At 31.8% G+C, this 23297-nt stretch overlaps 3 protein-coding genes across 5 annotated transcripts in view; all 3 read left to right on the plus strand.

Annotated features, from left to right (window-relative positions):
• Dop1R1 (Dopamine 1-like receptor 1) overlaps positions 1-3547 on the plus strand; it is a 36780-nt gene extending 33233 nt beyond the window's left edge. The window contains exon 5 of the mRNA XM_088199544.1: positions 1973-3547. Within this exon, the coding sequence (XP_088055670.1) occupies positions 1973-2283 (311 nt within the window). The 3' untranslated portion in view covers positions 2284-3547. The remainder of the gene's footprint in view (positions 1-1972) is intronic.
• A 2223-nt stretch (positions 3548-5770) lies between these two features.
• Positions 5771-8349, plus strand: LOC148228139 (BTB/POZ domain-containing protein KCTD9). 3 transcript variants are annotated; one of them, XM_088199689.1, is made up of 5 exons: positions 5771-6520; positions 6592-6727; positions 6783-6857; positions 7876-7994; positions 8062-8349. In XM_088199689.1, the coding sequence occupies exons 1-5, from the start codon at positions 5801-5803 to the stop codon at positions 8173-8175; spliced, it is 1164 nt and encodes a 387-aa protein (XP_088055815.1). In that variant the 5' UTR covers positions 5771-5800; the 3' UTR covers positions 8176-8349. The 3 variants fall into 3 exon arrangements, 2 of the variants coding, with proteins under 2 accessions (XP_088055815.1, XP_088055816.1); XM_088199690.1 differs by having other exon boundaries at positions 6365-6504; positions 8062-8313; XR_015811616.1 differs by lacking the exons at positions 7876-7994; positions 8062-8349 and having other exon boundaries at positions 5771-6504; positions 6783-6855.
• A 2690-nt stretch (positions 8350-11039) lies between these two features.
• lost (methenyltetrahydrofolate synthase domain-containing protein lost) lies at positions 11040-23090 on the plus strand. The gene is made up of 18 exons (XM_088199501.1): positions 11040-11229; positions 16771-16981; positions 17059-17216; positions 17279-17365; positions 17442-17530; positions 17593-17955; positions 18057-18150; positions 18224-18425; positions 18494-18651; positions 18723-18809; positions 18887-18975; positions 19053-19243; positions 19326-19407; positions 19474-19564; positions 19634-19740; positions 19815-19904; positions 22698-22748; positions 22819-23090. The coding sequence occupies exons 1-18, from the start codon at positions 11172-11174 to the stop codon at positions 22990-22992; spliced, it is 2382 nt and encodes a 793-aa protein (XP_088055627.1). The 5' UTR covers positions 11040-11171; the 3' UTR covers positions 22993-23090.
• Positions 23091-23297: the final 207 nt, after the last annotated feature.

A 23297-nucleotide genomic window follows, 5' to 3' on the forward strand; every position in this document is an offset into this window, starting at 1 on the left:
ATATGAAGCCCCAATTTTTTACCATTTTAATATTTCCGAGCTTGCAAATTTTCGAACATCTAGCACAGACTCGCCCTTTTTTATGCAGCTCAATAAGAAAATGTAACTGTAGTTAAATTCAAAAATATTCATACAAAATATTTTTTTAACAAATAAAGGCAAATAAATCAGACAAATTCCCGATTTGGCAATTTTCTTGATAAATTCTCAGGAAGAAGCACTAGTTGTCACTTAATTTAACCTGTTTTTTAGCTTGGTGCCAAACCTTAACCACTTCATGGTCACAGTACTTTTTTAAAAAATACTCAAATACCCACTTTTTCTTATGTTATGGTATAAAACATTTTAGCCATTGTATAACATATATAAATATGCTTACAAATTTAATTTTCAATAAAAAAAACTTTGCCTACTCTGAATTTACAAATTTATATTTTATTAAAACACTTACATCACAAAAATCAAAGTGATTCTTATTAAAATATATTTATTATATATTTAAATATAACATACTTTAGCTTGTAAATATATTTACAAAATAAAATAAATACTTGGAATGGGTCTAAAAAATTCTCACACTCATATTAACGAATTTAGTGTAAAAGGAACGGAAATCACTTAGCCTAATTCGGTTCTTAAGAAAACTCACATGCTGCTATAATTAAGTTACTATCCTCAATACGTGAGAAAAGTACTATTTTTATAAGTAAAGACTTTTTATCAATTCATTTATATTTATATATACTATGTATAGTTAATCGTGTTACAGTATTACTTTTTTTTATAATAATAATAATTATAAATATTAGATTTATATATTATAATTATTACCACAGTGTATGTAGTATTTCGATGCATATGTGTCAATGATCCTGAGTTATAAATTTACTCCATGACACTTTGGCACGCAATATTCTTAAACGGGGACCTAAAGTTTGAGTGTCCGAATAATTAAATACTCCCTCTATCGAAAAAGCTTAAAATTTATAAGAAGATACGGCATCCTCATAAGAAGATACGGCATCCTTTGCGTACGCCACTGCCGTTACCATTACTAGAGCCCTACGAGTCCAACCCTTGCGGGTGGGTACGCAGCTTTTAACGGCTGGGTTGCAATACAATAGTATTTCTCCCGAGCGTGAGATCGGCCTCTAGCGCTCTCGTTATTGACAATCAGTTTTGAATTCCGGAACGTGTTCAAGAATCACGATCACGTCTTTTTCTAATGCCCGTTAGAGGCAGGACGCCTATGGCTGTCGCCATCCGGCTCCTTAATACCCTGGCATTGCACATTGATCCTTGTTCGTATCATTAAATTTTAATATTTTATGATTTTTTAGAAAATAATCTAATATGATTTTAAAGGCATTGGTAAATCACTTTTATAATTAAATTATATTCTTCCGAGAATTGAATTGAATTCATACATATTAAAATCAATAACCGAAATGCAGCTAAGCCAAAAAGTGATATATGGTTAAAATACACATGATACATTTTTCATGTGCAGAGTGATAAGGACGAGTGAATATTTAATAAAACATACAATATTTCATTGTCACTTTGGGAATAAAATGATGTCAACCGTACCGGGGTACTGCGCGCGACTTGTGATAGTAAAACTCATAAATCTTTTATAAATGCACAAGTTCGTGCAACCATACGTTCTAAAATATTACCATGTACATCCTGAATATAGAGCTTTATACATATATGTATATATAATAGCAAAACTCTGTCGACAGCCCTTATCCTAAGAAACCTAGACGTACGCCTAAGGCGTGGATGAAATAAAATTTCACGAAGACCGAAAATAAATCTAATAAAATGTAACTTAAAATTAAGTTATTCTATATGGTAATAATCTGTTTTACATTGGCATATGAATTTGAAATAAACTATTCGTGGAACTCTTATTGTACAAAATCAGCATATTATTGCACAGATGCATTATTAAATTGCTTTGTTTCAGGTCTGGCGTTCAAGATACTCTCCTGGTTGGGCTATTCCAATTCCGCATTCAACCCGATCATCTATTCCATATTCAACACTGAGTTTCGAGAAGCTTTCAAACGCATTCTCACATCTCACTATCCGCCGTGCTGTGGATATCAAACGGTTAGAGGAGCAGTGTCCACCAGAAACGACAACTTCGTCACGGATTACGGTACCAAAACTTTGGTAGTGAGGAGGAGTGGTTCTTTGAGAGAGTGCTCCTTCGTCGGTGCTACCCCTAGGTCTTCGGTGGAATCGGTCAGGAATCTGAAGGACAGCCAAATTTGACCCGAGGAGGAAAACGGAACGACTACGCAACACTCGAGTCACAGTGGACTGCTCGATTCCGTGGATGTAGTTTAAACGTTGATTGCATAGTAAAACGAAATACTTTAGTGAATGTTCATATTGAAGAAAATACATAACAATACATAAAATTTATATTTCAGTTCAAATATGCGTTTAATATATAATTAATATTTATTTTATGAAACGAATCTAATATTTAATATTGGTGTTATATTTTTAATGTTCATTATGCAAATAATATGGCCAGAACATATAAATAGTTGAAGCTGTCGTTTGATTGTAATTACAAGATAGCACTGAAGCGACAAGTTGAGCTAAATGTGCCAATTTAATGTAAATTTTATTTCTTATAAAATTGTACATATAATATATGTATTTGTATATAAAAAAATCATAGTTCTGAAACTTCAGTCAAAATTTATTAATATTTATAAACGAACATTATTGGTGTTGTTAATTTTACAAGCAAATAGTTAGATTGTTGTTTTGTTATATGCCATTATGTACAGCGTGGACAAAGTATAATACTAGATTTTAATTGTTTTCATAATTCTCAAAAAATGAGATATTTATTGTCCACTTTTGTAAGCGCTTAAAGTTCAAAATTATTAGGCAAAAAATGCATTTAATGCGCATATCATGATACATATTAAAATATGTGATAATCACATTTTTATGTCCAACTCAAATATATCATATGATCCTAGTTTAATTATTATTATATATATTATTAACTCTATTGAAAAAATGTACTGATTATTTTTCTATCGTTGCTTTAAAAATGTTAACTTCCACTCGAATATGTTGTAATATATAATCTATGTATGTGAAAAATCTACTGCATTATGTGTAAATATTATGTTATAGTGTGTAATTACGTAAATGATAATACTTAAAAAATGAACGACTTAAAATTAAAGCAATACATAGTAGATACGACGATTATTGTAAAATCTATCTAATAGAACTTTCTAATCTTTCATCCATTTCTAAGTGTGACAAATATTGACTATGGTGGAATCAACAGGGTGAAACGCGAATAAACCAAAGAATAATAATATTTTTTAAATTATTAATTATGAGGAATATTTATACAAAAATGGAGTCTCATATTTTCAGATTGTTTTCTCTATATCAATCGTTTCAAAACTATTTCTGAATATTTTAATAAAATAATAGCGAATATAAATTATATAATGTGAATAGAAATATTATTTTTGAATCGGCATATCTTAGATATAATGATGACATAATCAATAAACTTTTACAATATAGTATAATTTAATTTAAAGTGTTTTTTAATGAAAAAATATATCATGTTAAAATAGTTCATTTTAAACTTATATATCCATAAAGAAAAAGAACAAATTATTACAATAAAATTATTAATATAATAGCAATATTTAATCATTTTTTTAATATAATCCCCAGCTTTTACTATCGTCAATATGAAACTTTTTTAATATAAAAAGATTATAGGAAACATTTCAAATTGAAACATGAAAAACGTTTTAACTGAAAATATTTCGCTAGGACAATCTAGCTATTGTTTACTTTATTTATATAAAGTAAAACAAGCACTGGCTTGTAATTTCAAGGATGAATTATAATTTAAAATTCTATTTATACTCAACAAGTTACATATCTGTACAGATATACTAGATAGAATAAAAATCTTGTATCAAACTATTTTTTTTTCAATATTTTATTAAAGCAAAATATATTGATGTTATACATAAACTTTTAAGCAAATGGTTGTAATATATGTAAATTAATGTATGGAATTAAAAAGTAATAAATACTAAAAGGCAATTCGTTTTCCTGATTTATCTATTCATTATTATTATTTTTCCCATTATCAAACCCTTTATCGCAGTTATTTATATTTGACATTATTATTTTACCTTTGATGTGTCAAGAAATACGATCCCCGTTTGAAAAACGCAAAGAAAGCTATACCTTTGTTATTTTCAGTGCATGAAAATGAAAAGGGTTGAAATCTATATAGATCTAGTTCAAAGATAACCGTCTCTTGCTTGCCATTTCTATTTACCCCCGCACATTTTTCATTATACAAAATAAAATATGTTATAGAATGGCGTTTTGAATTTACATATTGTTTTCTTTCATCTCGTGTCAAAACGTTATAACAATAATATACGAAGTATACCAATAAACAGAGAAAAAATATATTTGTTTCATAAGATCGATCAATGGTAAGTATATATTATCTCTAACTATGAGTTGCGATATAAATCAAATTTATATTATTAAAGATAAACTTCTTGCAATAGTAATAAATAATTAGGCAATTTATAAATATTCCTTATAATGGATGTTACAAGAAAACTGGAACTTTAATTATATATCATTATTAACCGCAAGTGCTATTCACTGACCCAATTAATTATAATTTCGTATAATTAGAATAGAAAACTACGAGTTCTGTATAATTAAGAATATTTTTAATTAAAAATATATAAATATATTTTACTTACATATGGTTTTAACACGTACAGATTAACTATTTAAGTCAATATAAGTTTACGAATGCTGAAACTAACGACAAGCGGCTCCTGCGCAGATTCAACACCGAATATTTGACGCTCTCGCATACTTCGGAAGCTCACAGATGCCACAGAAGTAATCACCGGGACGCAGATCATTAAAGTTCTCGAGTGGATCATCTTTCAAAATGTATTTAGGTAACTAATGTTTGTTTTGGTAAGTCGCACAATTTGTATTTTTTTAAGTGAGTGAGAAGTTTCTTGCCCTACGGGCATAAGTTAAGCATACGATGATCTCCTGCCACTGAGATTACTTCAGAGAATCGGAAGGTTTTGGGGATACTTATCTTCAGCTCCCGGTTACAATGGAGCCAATCTGACCTCAGGATCCAGTTGATCGTCTGTATAAGCTATATATAAAATAAATCTATATTACTTTTTTCAACATTTAGAATGGTTTTGGAAAGGTCAAATAGCATAGCTTTACAGTACAGAACTTGATTTTAGACTTTATATTGAATATATATCAAATCAATATTCTTGCTCCTCTACAATCCATTTTTAAATTCTGATATGCGCAATCCTTTTCTTTAATTTTACATTACACTTTCATGTGTATTTGAAGTAAGATATGTGTCTTAAAGTGAGAGAGTTTTTTCTAAAAGTTCGTAGAATTGCCACCGATTAAGAGACTTAAAAGTTTTAAAAAAATATGTGTAATAATAAGCTACAACAACAGATGTTTGAGTACACAAAACGATTGAGATCGTAATTTTAGAACAGTAAAAAATTCCTTAAATTAATATATTATTAACAATTACCTAGAATCCTAAGTACGCCTCTGATTAAATATTAAAATAGTTGCACATTGTTTAGCGCGATCTACCGTGTAACAAAAACATTATTATTATTTTTATCATAGTTTCAAACAAATGGTCAATAGATGGCAGCACTGAAAATCCAAGAGCAAACGTCATAAAAGTGAGGTTATGGAAACTACATGTAAACGCGTAACACTGTTCAAAAATGGATACAAAAGTGACGGTAAAGTCATTAAATTACCAAAAAACTTCGACGAACTCCTGCTGAAAGCTGGCGAGAAGCTTAACATGTCCGTCACCAGAATATTCACAAAAAACGGAGGCGAAATAGACGACATTGAACTGATACGAGACGATGAAATATTATATGTTTCATCCGGTGAGGATTTCACTTCGAAATCGACGAACCCACACGGCTGGATAACTCTGAACGTCGGCGGCAAGCATTTCGTCACGTCAAAATCAACCGTCACGGACAAAGAGCCGTTCTCGATGTTAGCTCGGATGTTCGCCGAAGAGAACGACCACTATATGATGAACCCCAGCTCTAGAGATTCTACCGGGGCGTATCTAATAGACCGTAGTCCGCTGTATTTCGAACCCGTTTTAAATTACTTGAGAAACGGCGAAATTATAATAGACACCAATGTCAACCCTATCGGTATACTAGAAGAGGCTAAGTTTTACGGAATCGAATCTATGGTACCTCAAATTGAGACTTATATACAAAGTCAAGTAGATAAAACTAAAGACAATGCCCCACTGACTAGACGAGATGTGATCAACGCCTTAATTACAACGACTAATGACGACGAATTAAGATTCCAAGGTTCCAATTTAGAAGGAGCGAATTTAAATAAACTAGATTTAAGGTGCATTAATTTTAAGGTATCTTATTTTAATTTAATTATTTCTATTGCATTTTAATCTTTTAAAACATGTATAATTTTATATTACAGTACTCTACCATGGCAAACTGCAGTTTAATAGGTACTAATCTATCGTTCTGCTGCTTAGAAAGAGCAGATTTAACTCGAGCGAACTTAGAAGGGGCTCAGCTTTACGGAATAAAGGCTTTATGTGCAGATATGGAAGGTTAGTTATATAACACTTTTATAATAACAATAAACATGACTCATTATTTTTATAGGAGTTAAAATGAGAGGATGCAAACTAGACGATTCCAAAGGATTTAAAGCCGTTCTAGAAGGAGTCAATTTAAGAGGTATATAATAAACCTTCAGTTACGCCACAGTCTCATTTTGCTACTAAGATTTTGTATAAAAACAAAGATCTCTCACTAAAGGTGTCATGTGCTCACATATAAAAAAAATCTTCAATATGCATCGAAATATCGTTACTTTCCTTTTATTAGGAGTAAAATTTATTCTAAAAAATATTTATTTATTTATATTATATATAATAGATCACTGTTCTGGCCAAGGCTCACTCGTGCCGCTACAGAAATACGTTTTAAAAGTTAAACATGCTAGATGCGAACAAGCGAGTGAGCCTTTGTCAGCATGGAAAACACTCCATAAATAACTCTACAATAAACCTACTTAAAAAATTACATTTATAATTTTATATAAATAAATAAAATGTATAATCAAATGAATAAATATTTTTTAGAATAAATTTGCCCCCCCCCCCCCCTCCTGATAACAGAAAAGTATCGAAATATCTAATACTTCACATTTCGTTAATTATTTTTAGTAAGATTCCGTTAGAAATTTTATCTTGCCTCTCGTTTAACGGCAATAGTAATCTGATTTATCTTCTGAATATTAAACCCTTTTATTATATTCACAACTTCTGGTAATAAGATTAGATAATAACATTTAGTTTTCATTATAATTATTTGACTCCTCACAACTATTAGCATAATAATTGGATTCACTGATATAATGATAATTTCATTTCATTTCCGTTTGACCTGCGAATTCCCAGCTCCACTTATTTTTCTTTTCGTTTACTTGAGAGAGCACATTAATTTTGATTGCGTCATTCCGCAGAATTCACTAAATTTTGGCGTTATATTTCCTTATTTAGTGATTTTATAATCAAGCTGCTATACACAAGTTAATAAACAGATCCTTTGTTTTGAGAACCTTTATTCATTCATTTATTTATAATGGTCATTATGATATTTATGCGACTTATACAGTGGTAAAATTGCACTATTTGATATTACTAGTTAATATAAAATATAATATTAAAAATAAATTTAATTCTAATTTTAGGAGCCGATTTAGAAGGAAGTAATATGAGCGGTGTCAATCTAAGAGTAGCGTCTTTAAAAAATGCTAATCTAAAAAATTGTGATTTAAGAGCTGCCGTTCTTGCAGGAGCAGATCTCGAGGTGACTTTTTTATTCTTTATTATACATATTTTAAATGGTTACGTTACATTTTTCATTCCGTGCTTAGAATTGTGATTTATCTGGTAGCGATTTACAAGAAGCAAACTTGAGAGGGGCCAACTTGAAGAATGCGACGTTCGAACTGATGTTGACTCCGTTACACATGTCGCAGTTGAACTGATATTAATTGCTTAATATATTTATTTATTTATTTTAATAAATATTTATGTAAAATAAATATGTACATGATTTGTGTTTTATATGCGGTACTTGGTGTTATAGATTTTATATGTGGTACTTATTAAAATGAAATTATATGTAATTAACATTTTTGTAATAAATTATTATTAAAAAATCCTGTGATTAAAATTTTTATGAAATAAATAAAAGCCACGATGAAGTGCTTGCTGTAAATTTTTTTCTATCTTCTAGTACAGGCATAGCGAACCTAGGGCACGCGTGCCCGAGGTGGCACGTTTGAGAATTTGGATTGCACGCGAACGATTTCCAAGTTCAAAAATATTTTTTAATTTGAAATTTAAAAATTAAAATCTTGATTAAATAACCCGTGAATTATTAATTTATTTCATTTTATTAATTATCAAATGTTTTCTAAGATAAACGACAATCGTTTTAAAAAAATAATTATTTATTTTTTCTATCTTGGTAATTTTTTTACTCCTTGGGCACGCACTCACTCGAGGAATAATATTTTTTTTTTTTGGAGGATTTTTGGCACGCGAACCCAAAAAGGTTCGCCATGCCTGTTCTAGTATATAGTACATTCCAAAAACCATTCAGAATTGTAGTGTCTGATATTTGTTGGACATATAGGATCAATGAAAAGAAGAACTTTGACAAATTAAAATTCTAATAACTAGTAAGCTACTATATAATAAATTGTGCGCTTAAAAGATAATGGAAGCATGTACATAAATAAAGCACATTGACCATCGAAAAAATTGGGCTGTTCAAACATTAATATTTACCTCAACCATTTTATTATTTTTTATATTTACCTCAACCAGCTGACTAGTTATCAGGTATTGACCGCGCTTTTCACAGAAAAAGATAACCGGAAGAAATTATTTTTGGAACGATTTTTCTGTGAAACGGCAGTATTATCTCTTAGAAATTTATTCATCGATTTTATACGTTATTTATACTTTCTGAGAAAATACGAATATTATTCATTTAATGTAAAAAGCCGTTTTTCGTTTTTTTTAAATTACTGAAAAACCGGATAATCGGTTTCGGTTTTAACCGACTTGAAAACCCTAGTTTATACTTATGTAATTTTACAAAGGCATTTCACCACTGAAGTTAGGCATTTTAAATAAAAAATTCCGGAGTGCAACTGAACACAGAAAAACACAGCACTCTACTGCACTTTGTGTGTTTTTTTAATTTTCATATTTCTGTCTCGATGCGAAAGGTCACAACTCTAGAGAACTGCCAGTCTCCAGTTGCTAAGGTTCTAGAGGGGCAGTTTGGTGGCTGCGATGCACCTCTGGGGTGTGCGTTTTGTTTGGAAAGCGCGGCTGTTTCTAAAAAAGAACGGTCAGGGCCGACTTAGACGTCGAGATTTTGCCCAGGTTCTCGCGCATAAAGAGCCCCCGCATACTGTCGTAAATTTTATGCATTGTATAAAATTAAAAATATAATTAGAAGTACAAAGAAAATGTATTGTGGGGGCTTATTTATTTATTTATTATGGCCAAACCAAGGCGGTTTGATAACCGGCGGTGCCTCGTCCGCTGATCACTCACATCGTTTTAACATGTAACATGCATTGTAAACTTTAAATGAAAATACTATCTTATATATAATATAAATAAATACTGCAGCGGCTCAATCTGTGTGTCATTGCACCCGTCATCATCCGTCCTCCAAAGTATGTTTCATGATATAAAATACATAAATATAATATTTTCCCGAGACTCTAGCCGGCTCTGGGACCGGCCAATGGCAACGCCCTAGCAGCAGATCTACTTCAATGACTGTGAGTGCCGATATAAATAATAAATGTTGACGTTCCTCAATGCCATTTTTGTTTTTGTGTCTGTGGAATGGTCGACCGTCTTAAAAGAGCGCATTCCTTTGTTATTGCATTTGAACTTGTGTCAGACCAGTATTAAATATCCGTTTTAAAATCATTATTTGCGCTGTCAAATAAATGTTACGTCATATCGCTAATAATTATCTTCGAAATTCATTTCTAGTGGCGAGCGCGTAGATGAAAATACTAAATTGGATTTTTAGCGGTCTTATTTATAAAATTTACTGGCATCTTTATAGTCATAAAGTGACAAGTTAGTTTGGTCACCACGAATTGTGTTTATATTGTTGATGAAATCCATTTATAATCAAAATATATGATATTATTCAAATTTTTTCCATATGAGTAAAAATCTTCGTCATAAAAGTCTATAATCGCAAATTGATCTCAAGACTTGCGTTTTCGTGAAGATAAGTGTAATTTATTATTTGATTGTGGAAAACGTGTGGTTCCATCAATACGATGCAACTTGTCATATAGTAGGTGCAACGTTGGATGTTTTGCATGAAAAGTTTCCAGATCACTTTATTTCACGTTTTTCTGACATCAACTGGCACACACTCGAAACGCTGGAGTACCTAAAAATCAACATCCATCAAGTTATAGCCGAGTTAAAAGTCATCGAAACGATCGGGTGCTGTAAAAGGTCCACAGACGGCCATATAATTGATATTATTTTGGCGAAGGGAGGTGACGGGTGGCAATTAGACACAGATTGAGCCACTGCACTAGTCTTTTATTGAATATTATTACAGTTACATTTTATTAGAATGAGTGGACGGTGCGCGAGGCACGAACTGGCGTGCCAGCACGCCAGAGTCGCCAAGGGAATGTGTGTCCGTCACACCAGTGTTACCAGAGTGCCACCAAGTTTTGGCCATAATAAAATCTAATTAATACATACTGAAAAACGCTACATTTGAAATATTTGAATTAAAATATTTTGTTCTCGAAAAAGCATTGTTTTTTTTCGATGCGGCAACACTGTCGCTAGCTGTTCACTCGCGTGGTCGGCGTCGTATTTATGCGCGCTCATTGACGACCGGCTCTACATTAGCGGACGCCAAGCTTTCGACCGACCGGCCTTCCATCGGCCCAACTCGACCGCACTCGACGCCATGCAGCAGACCGACGCCAACGTCAACGGCGACAGCTCCCGGGCTTCCGACACCTCGCGTAAGAACCTCACACGCATATACACACACACACTCGCACACATAACCTTCAAACTGCTTGCGCCTACTCTATTCTTTAGCTTTTTTTATTCCGCCGCCAGAGCTTCGCCCTCTTCTCCCTCTACCCCCACCCTTTCGCGATGCGTATAAATGGCGCATTCGGACCCGAACGGAAATCGACAACCTACCTACCGACGCATTTTATCTCCTCTCTGGCGGCGATCGTCGGAAGCTGCCGATGCTCATCTTCCGAGCTGATCGTTTTAATGAAGTCGCATCTTACTATTATTCTCTTTGCTTGCTACTGAGCATACTTGTATTGATTCCATTGGAGATCAGTACGAGATTGGTCTCCGCCAACCGGTGCATCTCGGAACCATCTGTAGCACTTATTTAGAAACATGTGAATTATAGACAAAGCACCATTGTCAGTAAGTAAGTTTTGAAAAGTTCGTAGAAATGAATGCAAAGACAATGGTTAGGGTAGTATTTTTTTCTGATTAAATCAGCTCTTAATAATAAACATCTACGCTTGGTTTAAATCTTTCAGTTATGCTACTATTACCTTTGTATACCCGTCAATGATCTCATCTCATCTGCATCTCAAAAGCAACCTAAATACCAAACTTCTTTACCAAACAATAGTAAGATCGGATACTTATGACTATTGTTGAGACGTTAATAAAGCACCATTGTCGATAAGTAAGTTACGAGAAGGTGTCAAAAAGTTCGTAGAACTTTATTAAAAGACAATGGCTAGGGTAGTAATTTTTTTATAAAGTGATTAACTAGCTCTTAGGGCATGAAAAAACAATTATAACCGAAATTGTTTCCAAGAATTTTGCTTTATGCTCATCAACTACTTACTATTATGAGTGCTTTCGAAATATAAACTCAGATCCAAAAATTCTTAGTCAACTTTTATACAGCAATATCCATTCAATGGAAAATATGGAATCAGCCTTGAAAGTTTACTAAGATCATATGTGATGAACATATTGCAAAAAAATCTTTAGATATATCACTACATTAAGGTAGTGTTTTTTTATTACTTTGTCCATGACTGATTCATCATTTTAGAAAATTGTTTCATCGCTATATAAACATTGATACTTTCGCATAGTATTGTTACTCCGTTTATGGAGATTCACCTGGTCGTATCCGTATTAGCTATGAATAAAATCGGCGTTATCGACATGAAAGTTTTAGCCTTTGAAGCGATATCGCCGTACATGTACGGTAGTCGATCTTCCACTGTTTTGAGAATAAAAAATAATTATATATTTTTTTAAATTTGATTTAATGGGAAAGATTTTTATAAAAAAACAATACCAATAAATTAAAGAGTACGATGTAAATACACATAAAAAATATATTTTACATTCATTTTATAAAAAAATCCACAATAGTCGAATAATATATAAAAACTATGTAAAATGATAAAAAAGTGTTAAAATAATTTATTAAAACATACTAATACAAAAATGTAGTAAAATTAATCAAGGCAACAAAACGTTGAGAATCACTGTTTTTTTTCTATAATATACTTATAAATGCATTATAAAATAATAACTAGCAATAGAAATAACTATGGAAGGATACATAAAATTTATTCACTCCCAGGAGTATACTAACTGTGTATAAATTGACTCACTACTCAAAGGTTTAATGTGAAGTAGTGGTTTTTCTTCAATATATTTTCTATTTGTCACAGAAAACTTCATCATTTCTTAATTCACCGGGATGAATTAGAATCGCGCACCTTGACAACATTTTCTCGAGTAACTTATATGTGATCTATGGTATTTGTTCTGACGAGTATTTTGCTCATTTTTTAAGCATCACAGGGATCCAATTTTGGTCTGTTGCCGTTACTTTTCTATATTTGCACAAATGCCGATTCACTATATAATAGAACTTGTTATATTTTCCGGTTTTCTCTATAATTACGGTAGAAATGCTGCCGTTGGTCTTGTCTTGGACTTCTTCGTACAGAGCGTGTGTTTTAATAATTTTTCAACAATTCGCTAGATCGTAGCGTCCTAAAATATGGATCCATTACTCTAATTCAGAGTAAATTTCTCAGATATCGACAAAAACAACTCTATAAAGCACTTATTGAACATAGGCATATATTGCAAGTAAATAAAAGCTGGTTGTTTGTATTGATAAATGAGAAAATTTAATGGAACAGGATTGTAGCTTATCCAACAAGTATTTTTATAATCGTTGATTGTTTATTCCCTGAGGTCTCTTGATATGCTCAAATTTCAGTTAAAATTAAATTATAGCTGCCAGACAATATAGTTTTGCATATTCTGCAGTAATTAATGTTAAATTTGTCGTTTCTACAATTTTTTGAAACCCCTTTATATGAACCGAGTTAAAAATATTATTTGATTTGAAGACAACATAAACCCCATCCACGTTTTTTTTTTGAAAACATTGTACAGATGAAAAATGCTAGGAGCAAGGTCAGAGCTATATGGGGGATGCTTGAAGAATTCCCGATTTAATTTTTTCAGCATCGATTCAATGGCTGTATGGGGATGCATCATGCAATAGAAATATATTGAATCATGTGTTCAACTTTGATACTTGTCCATTTTTCGGACAACTTTGCACATGATTATGGAGAAGCATTGCTGCCAGAACTTTTGTTCAAAAAATCACACAAAGGAGCATTGTCTGATAACTGTGCAGCATTTGAGAGGCACCCCACCACTGGTTGACGTTCCTAATTCTTACTCATTAAATTATTATCTTGATTAAATACTCGCCTCCGCGCATTCAGTATTTTCCTCAAAAAGAATTGAACGTTGCTTTTCGTATCATAAAAAATCACTTATATGCTCAATTAAGTAAACGAATCTTGCCAAGTCAAAATTCTTAACATTGAAATGGAGATTGAGAATAATTAACGCCAATTTTTGTTTCTTGTTTTCACGAGTAATATATAACACATTAAATGGGCCGGACTACAGGTTTTAAAAATCTGTATTTAATCAAATACAGATTCAGTTAAAAAAGCTTGAGATCCTTCACTACTAGGTAGAAATTCCCTTGATTTGTTTTCCTCAACCAGAGTGGACTTGTTAGTGTTCCTCAGATCATCAAAATTGACTAGTGCTGTATAGGCCTCCATCTCATGAATTATTTCTGACATCCTATGATTCAGTCGGACCTAAGATCTATACAGTGTTATATTACTTCGTCTCATGATCGCTTCCGATTCAGTCTGATGAAATGATTCGGATCAAAATTGCAGTTTATAACAATGAATACATACAACACAAATAATGCACAAACACTAATGTATATTAATAGATTAATCCTTATCATACTTAAATAACCATATGAATAATGCATTTCGTTGTAGGCAGCTATCAAAGCAAACGAGTAATTTTAGAAATGATTCAAAATTTTAATGATGACAAATCATCCACTATCAATACTCAATTTTCACAAATTAAAGCAAATTTGCATATCTTATATATGATTGCTCTAATTTCATATTATTGTTATAAAGGTTGCCCTTTTGCCCCGTTCTACGCAAATCACTTAAAGTACAGAAATTATGCACTTCTTTTCTAATTAAAAATACCGAATCTTGACTTGATAACCTCTATTTATCTACTCGGTGACTTATTCCTGATGGAACACTTATAGTATTATTTTAGTAGTAATGGTATTTGTTTCAAAGTTGACATTATTGAAACTTGGTTTTAAATACCAAAGAAAAAAACGTTTATTTTGCAAGTCAACTGTTATGAATTTAAACTATTGTTACATTATATCCACAACCCGCTTATGTTAGATTTTTATTCCATTTGTAATGTAATGCAGCATTCATTTGTTTCTAAATATAAAGTTTGATTGTTATCAGTTTATAGTTCATTACTAAAACATGACTTCACAATACTTATTCATTTTATCTCAATTACATATATTCAGAACTTTGACGAATAATTTTGCATATTTGATAATTATTATGAAATTATTATGTTCGTATAGTCGTTAATTAAAATATAATATGTATTTTTATTGTTACATAAAACTTATCAGCAGTATATTATAAAACATTTTATATTGATCAATTATCATTTATCACTGATAAAATTATCATTATTTACTTGAGATTGTCAATTTGATTTAGATTGTAACAGTATTCAACAAACTAGCTAACTTTTCCATTGTTTTATTTTACATTCTAGTACCAAATCTGATTAATATTATTTTTAAATATAAGTTATTAATGCAGCATTATTTATGATTTATTGACAGCAGCAAATCTAGGTTTTTAATCTCACTTGAAAATATAATGAAAAGCTTGGGATGTTTTCTATACACTGCTGACGATTAACATCTGAAATTATTGTTACTTTATTTTTCAAACATTTATAATGTACAATCAAAATACATAATTTTCTATGTAACAATGTCCGTCACTAACGCTACTAAATGGCGCTGTTTTCACTTAATTTAATTACCAAATAAAAAATACTTGAAACACAATTTCAAGATTTGTTTACAACTAGGACATAAAAATAAGTAATAAATGTGAAGCTGAAATTCCATTTGACGGGTTATAGCTAGTTCCTTAAATATTCCTCCAAAGTTAAGTTTTCAAGTAGTTGACATCGGGATAATTCTTTAAAATGTGTCCCGTTGGCCAAAAGAATTTATTTCTCATAACCAGTAATAACATATTTGAAAAAAGAGCTTCTAGTCGTTTTTAAGCGGAACACATGTGTTAATCCAAGCGTTTTTATTTTTATTTGCGAACATTCCTAAGCACTCCGATCTTTATTTCGTTTCAATATCTCCTTTTTTTTAAATTTATTTCTGTATAATTTCACACACGACTAATGTTGCAGTCAATCTGAGAATTCTATTCTTAATTTATGCTAGGTAAAATCTATAATTTTAATTGATATTTACTTTTGTATTTGATCAGTGATAGAGAATTCAAAAATAAAGGAAATATCAATAGGATGCAATATCTTAAACTTTTTAATTAAACAGAAAAGGTGGAAAAAAGTGGAAAAATGCATTGCAATTTACAATGACGTCAATAACGATTTGTCAAAATGTTTGCTTTTTTCATTCAGCTAAGTTATATACACAGATGTTCTTTCTGGTAAATACTACTAGTTATAAATATTAAAGTTAGGCATTTTATTATTTTAAATGTAATAATTACATGTATTAAATTTTGCTAAAATTAAATTAAAAAAATATAGATAAGATATTGATACCTAAAAATACCTAAAGTTTTCTTTTCCATCAAAACGGTGTTGTTTAATCATTTTATCTTAAAATTAGTATCAGTTTTACACAATGCACGTATAGTTCACGATAATCACATTTTAATGGTAAATATTGATATGGCTCGTAACTGTTGTCTGTTTACTCTACGAGAGAATTTTTCACTATCAAGACTTTCAAGGTTTTTGCTTACATCATTTCAATTTCCCGATTATATCGCACATGCTATGTTTTTCGCATAATATATTGATTAACTTTTTTGATAAAAATGCAGCCGTGGAGATTACGAAGAAGGGAATACGATTGAACATTTGGAAGCAAGTGAGGAAAAACCAGTCATCCGGACGTGTGCCTTACTTTGCATACAACCGAATCCCCTGGTTTTCTGGCGACGATGATCCCGTCATTAAGCTAAAAGACTTGGAAATATTCAAAAATGCTAAGCACGTGTTGGTCGGATATGATAAGGCTCAAGAGAGCGTCAAGTGAGTAGGGTGTTTTTTTTATTTATTTAATTTTAAAGTATGCTTTAATATTTATTAATAAAAATGAAAAATAACAGATTGGCCTGCTTGCAAGCCGGCAAGACTCTGTACGTCCAGGTGCCTCGACTTTTGAAGTCTTTAATGACATGTTTAAATCTGCCCGAAGATGCTACGCCGGAAGTCATGCTTGAAGCGTTGAATTTGAAGGGCTTAGAACAATACGGAAAGCCTATTGGTGGGTTTGAGTGAAAAATTTAAACATTTAAATATAATAATTTAATTCTATTCAATTTTTAGGACTCGAAGACCAAGTCCCGTTAGACTTGATTATAATTGGATCGATTGCTGTGTCGAAAGATGGTATTCGCATTGGCAGGGGTGGAGGTATGCGTAGATCATATTTTAAAATATAGATTTATTTCATGTGTATGAAGAACTAATGAAATATTTTAATTTTTAGGCTTCGTAGATCTGTATCTTGCCATACTGTCACACTTGAAGATGATCCAGCCGACCACCAAGTTCGTCACTACTGTACACGATAGTCAGGTATGTGTTTTATTTTTTATGTCATACGAAAACCTTATTAATTATCATTAATATAATTTTAGTTGTTGGATTCTATTCCGTCTAACATCATCGGACCGTACGACTACCCCGTCGACATGATAATAACTCCGACGCAGGTTATCGAGTGCCAGCGTGAAAAGCCTACTGGCATAATATGGAATCTGATTAATTCACGACAGTTAAAGACTAATCAGCTGGTCGCCAAGATACGCGATAAGGAAATCGAGGCTGGCAATGAGTGCACTTTGAAGAGTATCGATTCTGATATGGATAATGGAATCGAAAGACAGACGCGTAGATTTTACCACCGTGCGCGTTGGGGAAACAATCGTCGCTGGACAGGCCCAGGTCGTTACAGGAAGCAACTGCCAAATGGCGTGCATAGTGAAAGCGAACAGTATGAGGTGAGACATGGTTAACCGATCAGTGTTGTTGAAAACTTAATTTAATACTTGGCTAAATTTAATAAAATTATGGTATTTAACTATTGACTTGTGTATTTTAGGGTGGAGAAGGAGAAGCAGGTAATGCTAACGGTAAGCCTGAGAGGCACCGCAGACCTTACATTTATAGAAGACGCAAGGTTAACCCACAATTAGGTAACTGTTCTGAAAAATTGAATTTATTCTTTACTTTATTTTCAATTTCATTTCAATACAATACTTTTTATAGATTCCGCCAAAAAAGCTTTCCGTGACAAGGCATGGTACACTCTTCGCATTAATCATGTTTCGACTACCCCTCGTCATCCGTATTTCCGTATACCAGGATTTAAGGGTGTGCAGGAAGCCACTCAACTGTTTCGCGATTTAGATATGTACAAAAATGCCAAGACCGTACTTGTCAGCATTGACAAGTTGTACGAAGGAGTTAGGTATGTTGTTGTGCTTAATTTGTGTGTGCATTCAACTATTATACATTTAATTGTATTATTCTATGCAGGAAAGCGTGTTTAGAAGATGGTAAAAATTTATTCGTTCTGAATCCAAAATCTGAGAAAGAATTGCTAATTCGTGTAAACCAACCCGACAGCGAAAATAAACTAGAACTGGAAAGTCTCGTCAATATATCAGGGCTTCAAGAACACGGGGTTAAAGTTGGTGAGTATTTAAATAGATTAGATAAATAAATCATGAAATTCGAGATAGCTAATTAACTTTATTAAAAACAGAGCCTGATAATTCAATAAATGTCGATTTATGGGTCATCGGTTCCGTTGCCGTATCTAAAGACGGCAATCACATTGGAAAAGGAAATGGTATGTTTTATATTTGCGTTATATATAATAAATTTACATTGTTTATTGAAAATTTTAATGCAATTTTATTTTAACAGGTTCGATAGATTTGTTATATGCGTTTTTAAACGAAAAGAATGTGATCAATAGTGATACAAAAATATCAACGTTAGTTCACAATTGTCAGGTGAATATTATTTTTTATTTATATAAATAAAAATATTAAAAAAATTCAAATTTGATATGATTTTTGTACTTTATTAGGTATTTGACACTTTACCTGAGGATTTATTTGCTGATTATGATATTCCCGTTGACACAATTATTACTCCTACCGAAGTAATAGAGACAAACAAAGAAAGAAAGCCATCGCAGGGTATAGTTTGGAATTTGATTAATCAACAATATTTGAGCAGAATACCTTATCTAGTAAATTTCAGGGAGAAGGAAATTGAGTGAGTAATAATTTGATTAATATTTATTAGTACATATGTAATGTGCAGTATTGCTAACATGAAATGGATGTTAAAATTTCAGAGATGGTAAGCCTTGCATATTGAAAGAAGTTGAGAAAAGGCTTCCAAGATCGAACGAACATAGCGAGAGTGAACAAAATGATGTAATGATTATTTCCTTTTTAAGTTAATTATAAAAAAATATAAATAATATATTGATTAAATTATAGTTGACGGAAGGAGAATCGGGTGATCAAGGTCGTAAAAGACGTGGTCCTCCGAGAGCTATGAGACGATTCCAAAGAAAGAGCAAGGATAATGGTACGAAAATCTTTATTGACGCTTATTTTTATTTTTAAATTTATTACAATAATATTTAATTTGATTTAGGAGATAACGATGAGAGTGGAAATATATCTCCTGATACCACGTCGATGAGACCAAAGAGACGTTATCAATACCGTCGACCAAAATACCCCCTTGATTTTTCAGTTAGGGTAAATAAGAATCCATTGTTATTTATTATTTTTTTGTTATTCCTTTTTGATTATATATTATTTCATTTTTGTAGGTTAGTAGCATTGATCGCTTGGCACGTGTCCGTGATTTGAAAGCTGCACTTAATGAACGCAACGTTAAGCCCAGTATGATTACTTGGAAGGTGAGCACAATTTTGTCATTGTCGTCGGAAAGAATTATTAGAATTGCTAATTTTAAAATTAGCTAAATAGAAAACACTTTGTTTTTAGTTGATATGCCATTTATACAAACTGCTTCTATTTTAAGGATCTTATATTATATAACTGATCGCCATTGTAGTGGGGCAAAAGTATGCACATATCAGAATTTAACCGCCCTACCTTTTGGTTATTATTCAAAAAGTAGGTAAAAAACATCGGGTTTTTTCCATTAGATTTTGCAATAACAATACTTGTTTACAATATAACTAAAAAATTTACACAATAGACTCATTTATGACCCTTTTTGTATCCTTTGCAAGTCGGAGGTTCTCAATATAAGATGTCGCCGAATAATTTTTATAATACCCATATGAATGTATCACGTAGGTTCGTATGAGTAGGGCGGTTTTAAAATACCTAGGATTTTTATTTGATTATCAAAAATGCACTTGTCGCACTGCACAGGTAAAAGTAAAATGGTTTATATAGAACACAATAATAAAAAAATTACATTGAAATTCATATCATTGACCGAGTATGCTTTTATTTGTCTTATAAATTATTCTTATAGGTGAAGTATTTGTATCGATCTTTGCTCTTTCTTCCTTCCTTGCAAGGGATTTTTCCTTTTTGATAATGACTTAATTTCTGCAAGGAAAGCAAACTCAATCAAGATGATCCATGAAGTTGCAGCAGTATGTGTGTATGTGTATTTGTCTAAACTCGATGAGTTTCTTAGTCATCGACAAGTGAGATCATCGAAGAGAATGATTCAAACTGTCTTATTATATCATGACACACATTAGAAACCGGTTTATAAAATTATTATGAGTCTGAAGAGTATAATTCGAGTGTCGATGATTAGTCCACATTATTATTGTAAAATCTATAAAATGTAAAATGTGGCACGCATGTTTATTTTTAATTTCCTTTTCAAGTCAACAGTTTTAAATATGGCTGTGTCGTTGTACTCTCCTATTGATTTCTGAAGATTAGGTCTTAAAAATTCGGGGTGATTGCTTGGCTCGACCAGATAGTTGTTTTTCTCAAGCTTCAAAGGGTTTTCTCAGGCCCACTGTCCATGGAGACGTTGTTGCATAGATGCGTATTCGTCATTGTACGCTTGTGCGCCTGCTTGCTGCGTACATATAAACCAACGAAACACTGTCGACGGAGCTGCAACGTTACGCTCACGTCGCTGCATGCAAGCTTCATGACAACAGTCTTCAAGCATGTCAGACGCCCGAGAGTATCGAACTGCGTGAACGTGTAGAAAACAATGGCAATTTCAGCTGCTAAATTTTTTCAGATCGTCGAAAAGTACCAGTGTCCTTATAATAGTAATCTTGCAAATTATGCAAGAAAATATATTACTGAGAAAGCTTGGAGTGAGGTGGGAAGTCAAATAATATTTCGTTAGTTTATATGTACTCAGCAAGCAGGCGTACAATGATGAATACGCGTCTATGCAGCGATGCCTCCGTGGACAGTGGGCCTTAGTCGATTCGGTGTAGCTCCGCTTGTTATATTTCAAGTCGGAAGAGTAGTATGGTAGCAACAAGGGTAGGATGGTCAGATCCCATTTAGTCCTCAAATCATAACTATAATCTTTGTTTTTGTCTAATATGCATATTAGACTTTGCCTTTTTTGAAACAAGTGGAATTTGTTCTCGATGGTGTAAATCAAGAAACAATGGTTAGAATGCAATTAAAGGAAACTGCTCTATACCTATTCGGTGAAGATATCCAGTTTAACAAGTGCAAGTTTCTTTGCTTTGATACTCTTGATTCTTTTGAAGGATCTCAGCATGGAAATGCATAGCTGTGTTTTTTGTTCTATGTTTTAAGCGGATAATCACTCCCATTCTTTGTAATTTCGAAAGACACAAATCTGTTATGGAATTTCAAAACAATTATAAGTTGTTATTATTATTCTGACAGAAAATTTTTGAGCCATGTTATCGTAGAAACTGATTATCTGGACTAATAAATCCTTTGGTTACATAAATCCGATATATGAGCATTTGCTACTTTGGTGATAATTATCAGATGTATAATTTTTATTGAAGAAAGAGTCGGATATATTTTTAATTGGCTATAAGTTATTTGCTTCTGGGAAAAAAATCATTTTTTCGTAACAAATATTTTATTTACTATGTAATCCATGGAAACCAAAGGGTTTATAAGATAGGAAAATCGAGAGGAGAAAATCGTTAATCCTTTAGCTGCAGTCTTATGGGATTACGATCATAATATTGAAGTATTACATCATAAAAATAATGTTATTTTCCCCTAAACAAATATCCATTAAAAATGTATCATGACATGACTCCTAAAGGCGTTGTAATTAAATTTCATGCATGACGGGCGTGATGCAAAATGTCGTCATTGACTTTTAACTTTTTTTTGTAAGTGTTCAATGGGAGGTACAAATTTTGTCATACCTTGTATTATATCATTACAAGAGCCAGTGCATAATCGTTCTGTAATGAATTTTGTTATTATCCACTTGGCATTTTTTTATTTTATGACTGGTAAATTTAACTTTAAATTTTAATCAACTTTAATTTTAATTTGACAAATTTTACTGCCCGTTCAGAATCAACTATTTATTCATGTAAAAAAAAAACTGCTCAGCTAAAAGGTTAATGATGACATCAGATCCAGAAATTCAAATTTTTATTCAATATGCAATAAAAGTCGAGGTTAAACGGAATATTCTATGCTTGATTTTTTGACAAAACTATAATTGATTTTTTTAATTTTTGTTACAGGGAAACAAAGGATATTGTTATTTGCATTTTGCTAAAAACATGTTGCCTTCGGTGAGTATAACAATCAAGTTTTATTTATAACTTACGATAACTCGTTTAATAACTATATGTGTATATTTAGAATACGGAAACTGAGACAGAATGGACGTCTGACTCTATCCTGATTGCGTTAGCCAATTTAACCTTACAACCAACGGCTGATGACGAAAACAGTAAAACTCCCCCCGGACCCAACAAATTGTCAGTTGAGCTGACAAAGCCTCGAATTGAAACTGCGAATAAAACAGCAGTATAATATACTTATACACTATTATAAACAATAGTATATACATATTGTATTATATATATATATATTATTTTTATTATTATTATTATAGAAAACAATTGTGATAATGTGAAGGGTTTTATTTATTTAATTAACGTAAAATGCTTGCTTGTCTAAATCGTTTGTTTATTTCCTCTGCAATAGGTCGATAAGTCATCATCTAATGTGAGGTTGCCTTATAGTTTGTAATGAAGAAGAATTTAAAATGAAAAAATGAGTCAATGAATATGTAAAAATGGAAATCTTCACATTATTATTATTGCAATATATATTCA

Source organism: Plectrocnemia conspersa, unplaced genomic scaffold (genome assembly GCF_051122295.1).
Source record: "Plectrocnemia conspersa isolate PC_06_02 unplaced genomic scaffold, ASM5112229v1 ptg000012l, whole genome shotgun sequence".
NCBI classification, from domain to species: domain Eukaryota; kingdom Metazoa; phylum Arthropoda; class Insecta; order Trichoptera; family Polycentropodidae; genus Plectrocnemia; species Plectrocnemia conspersa.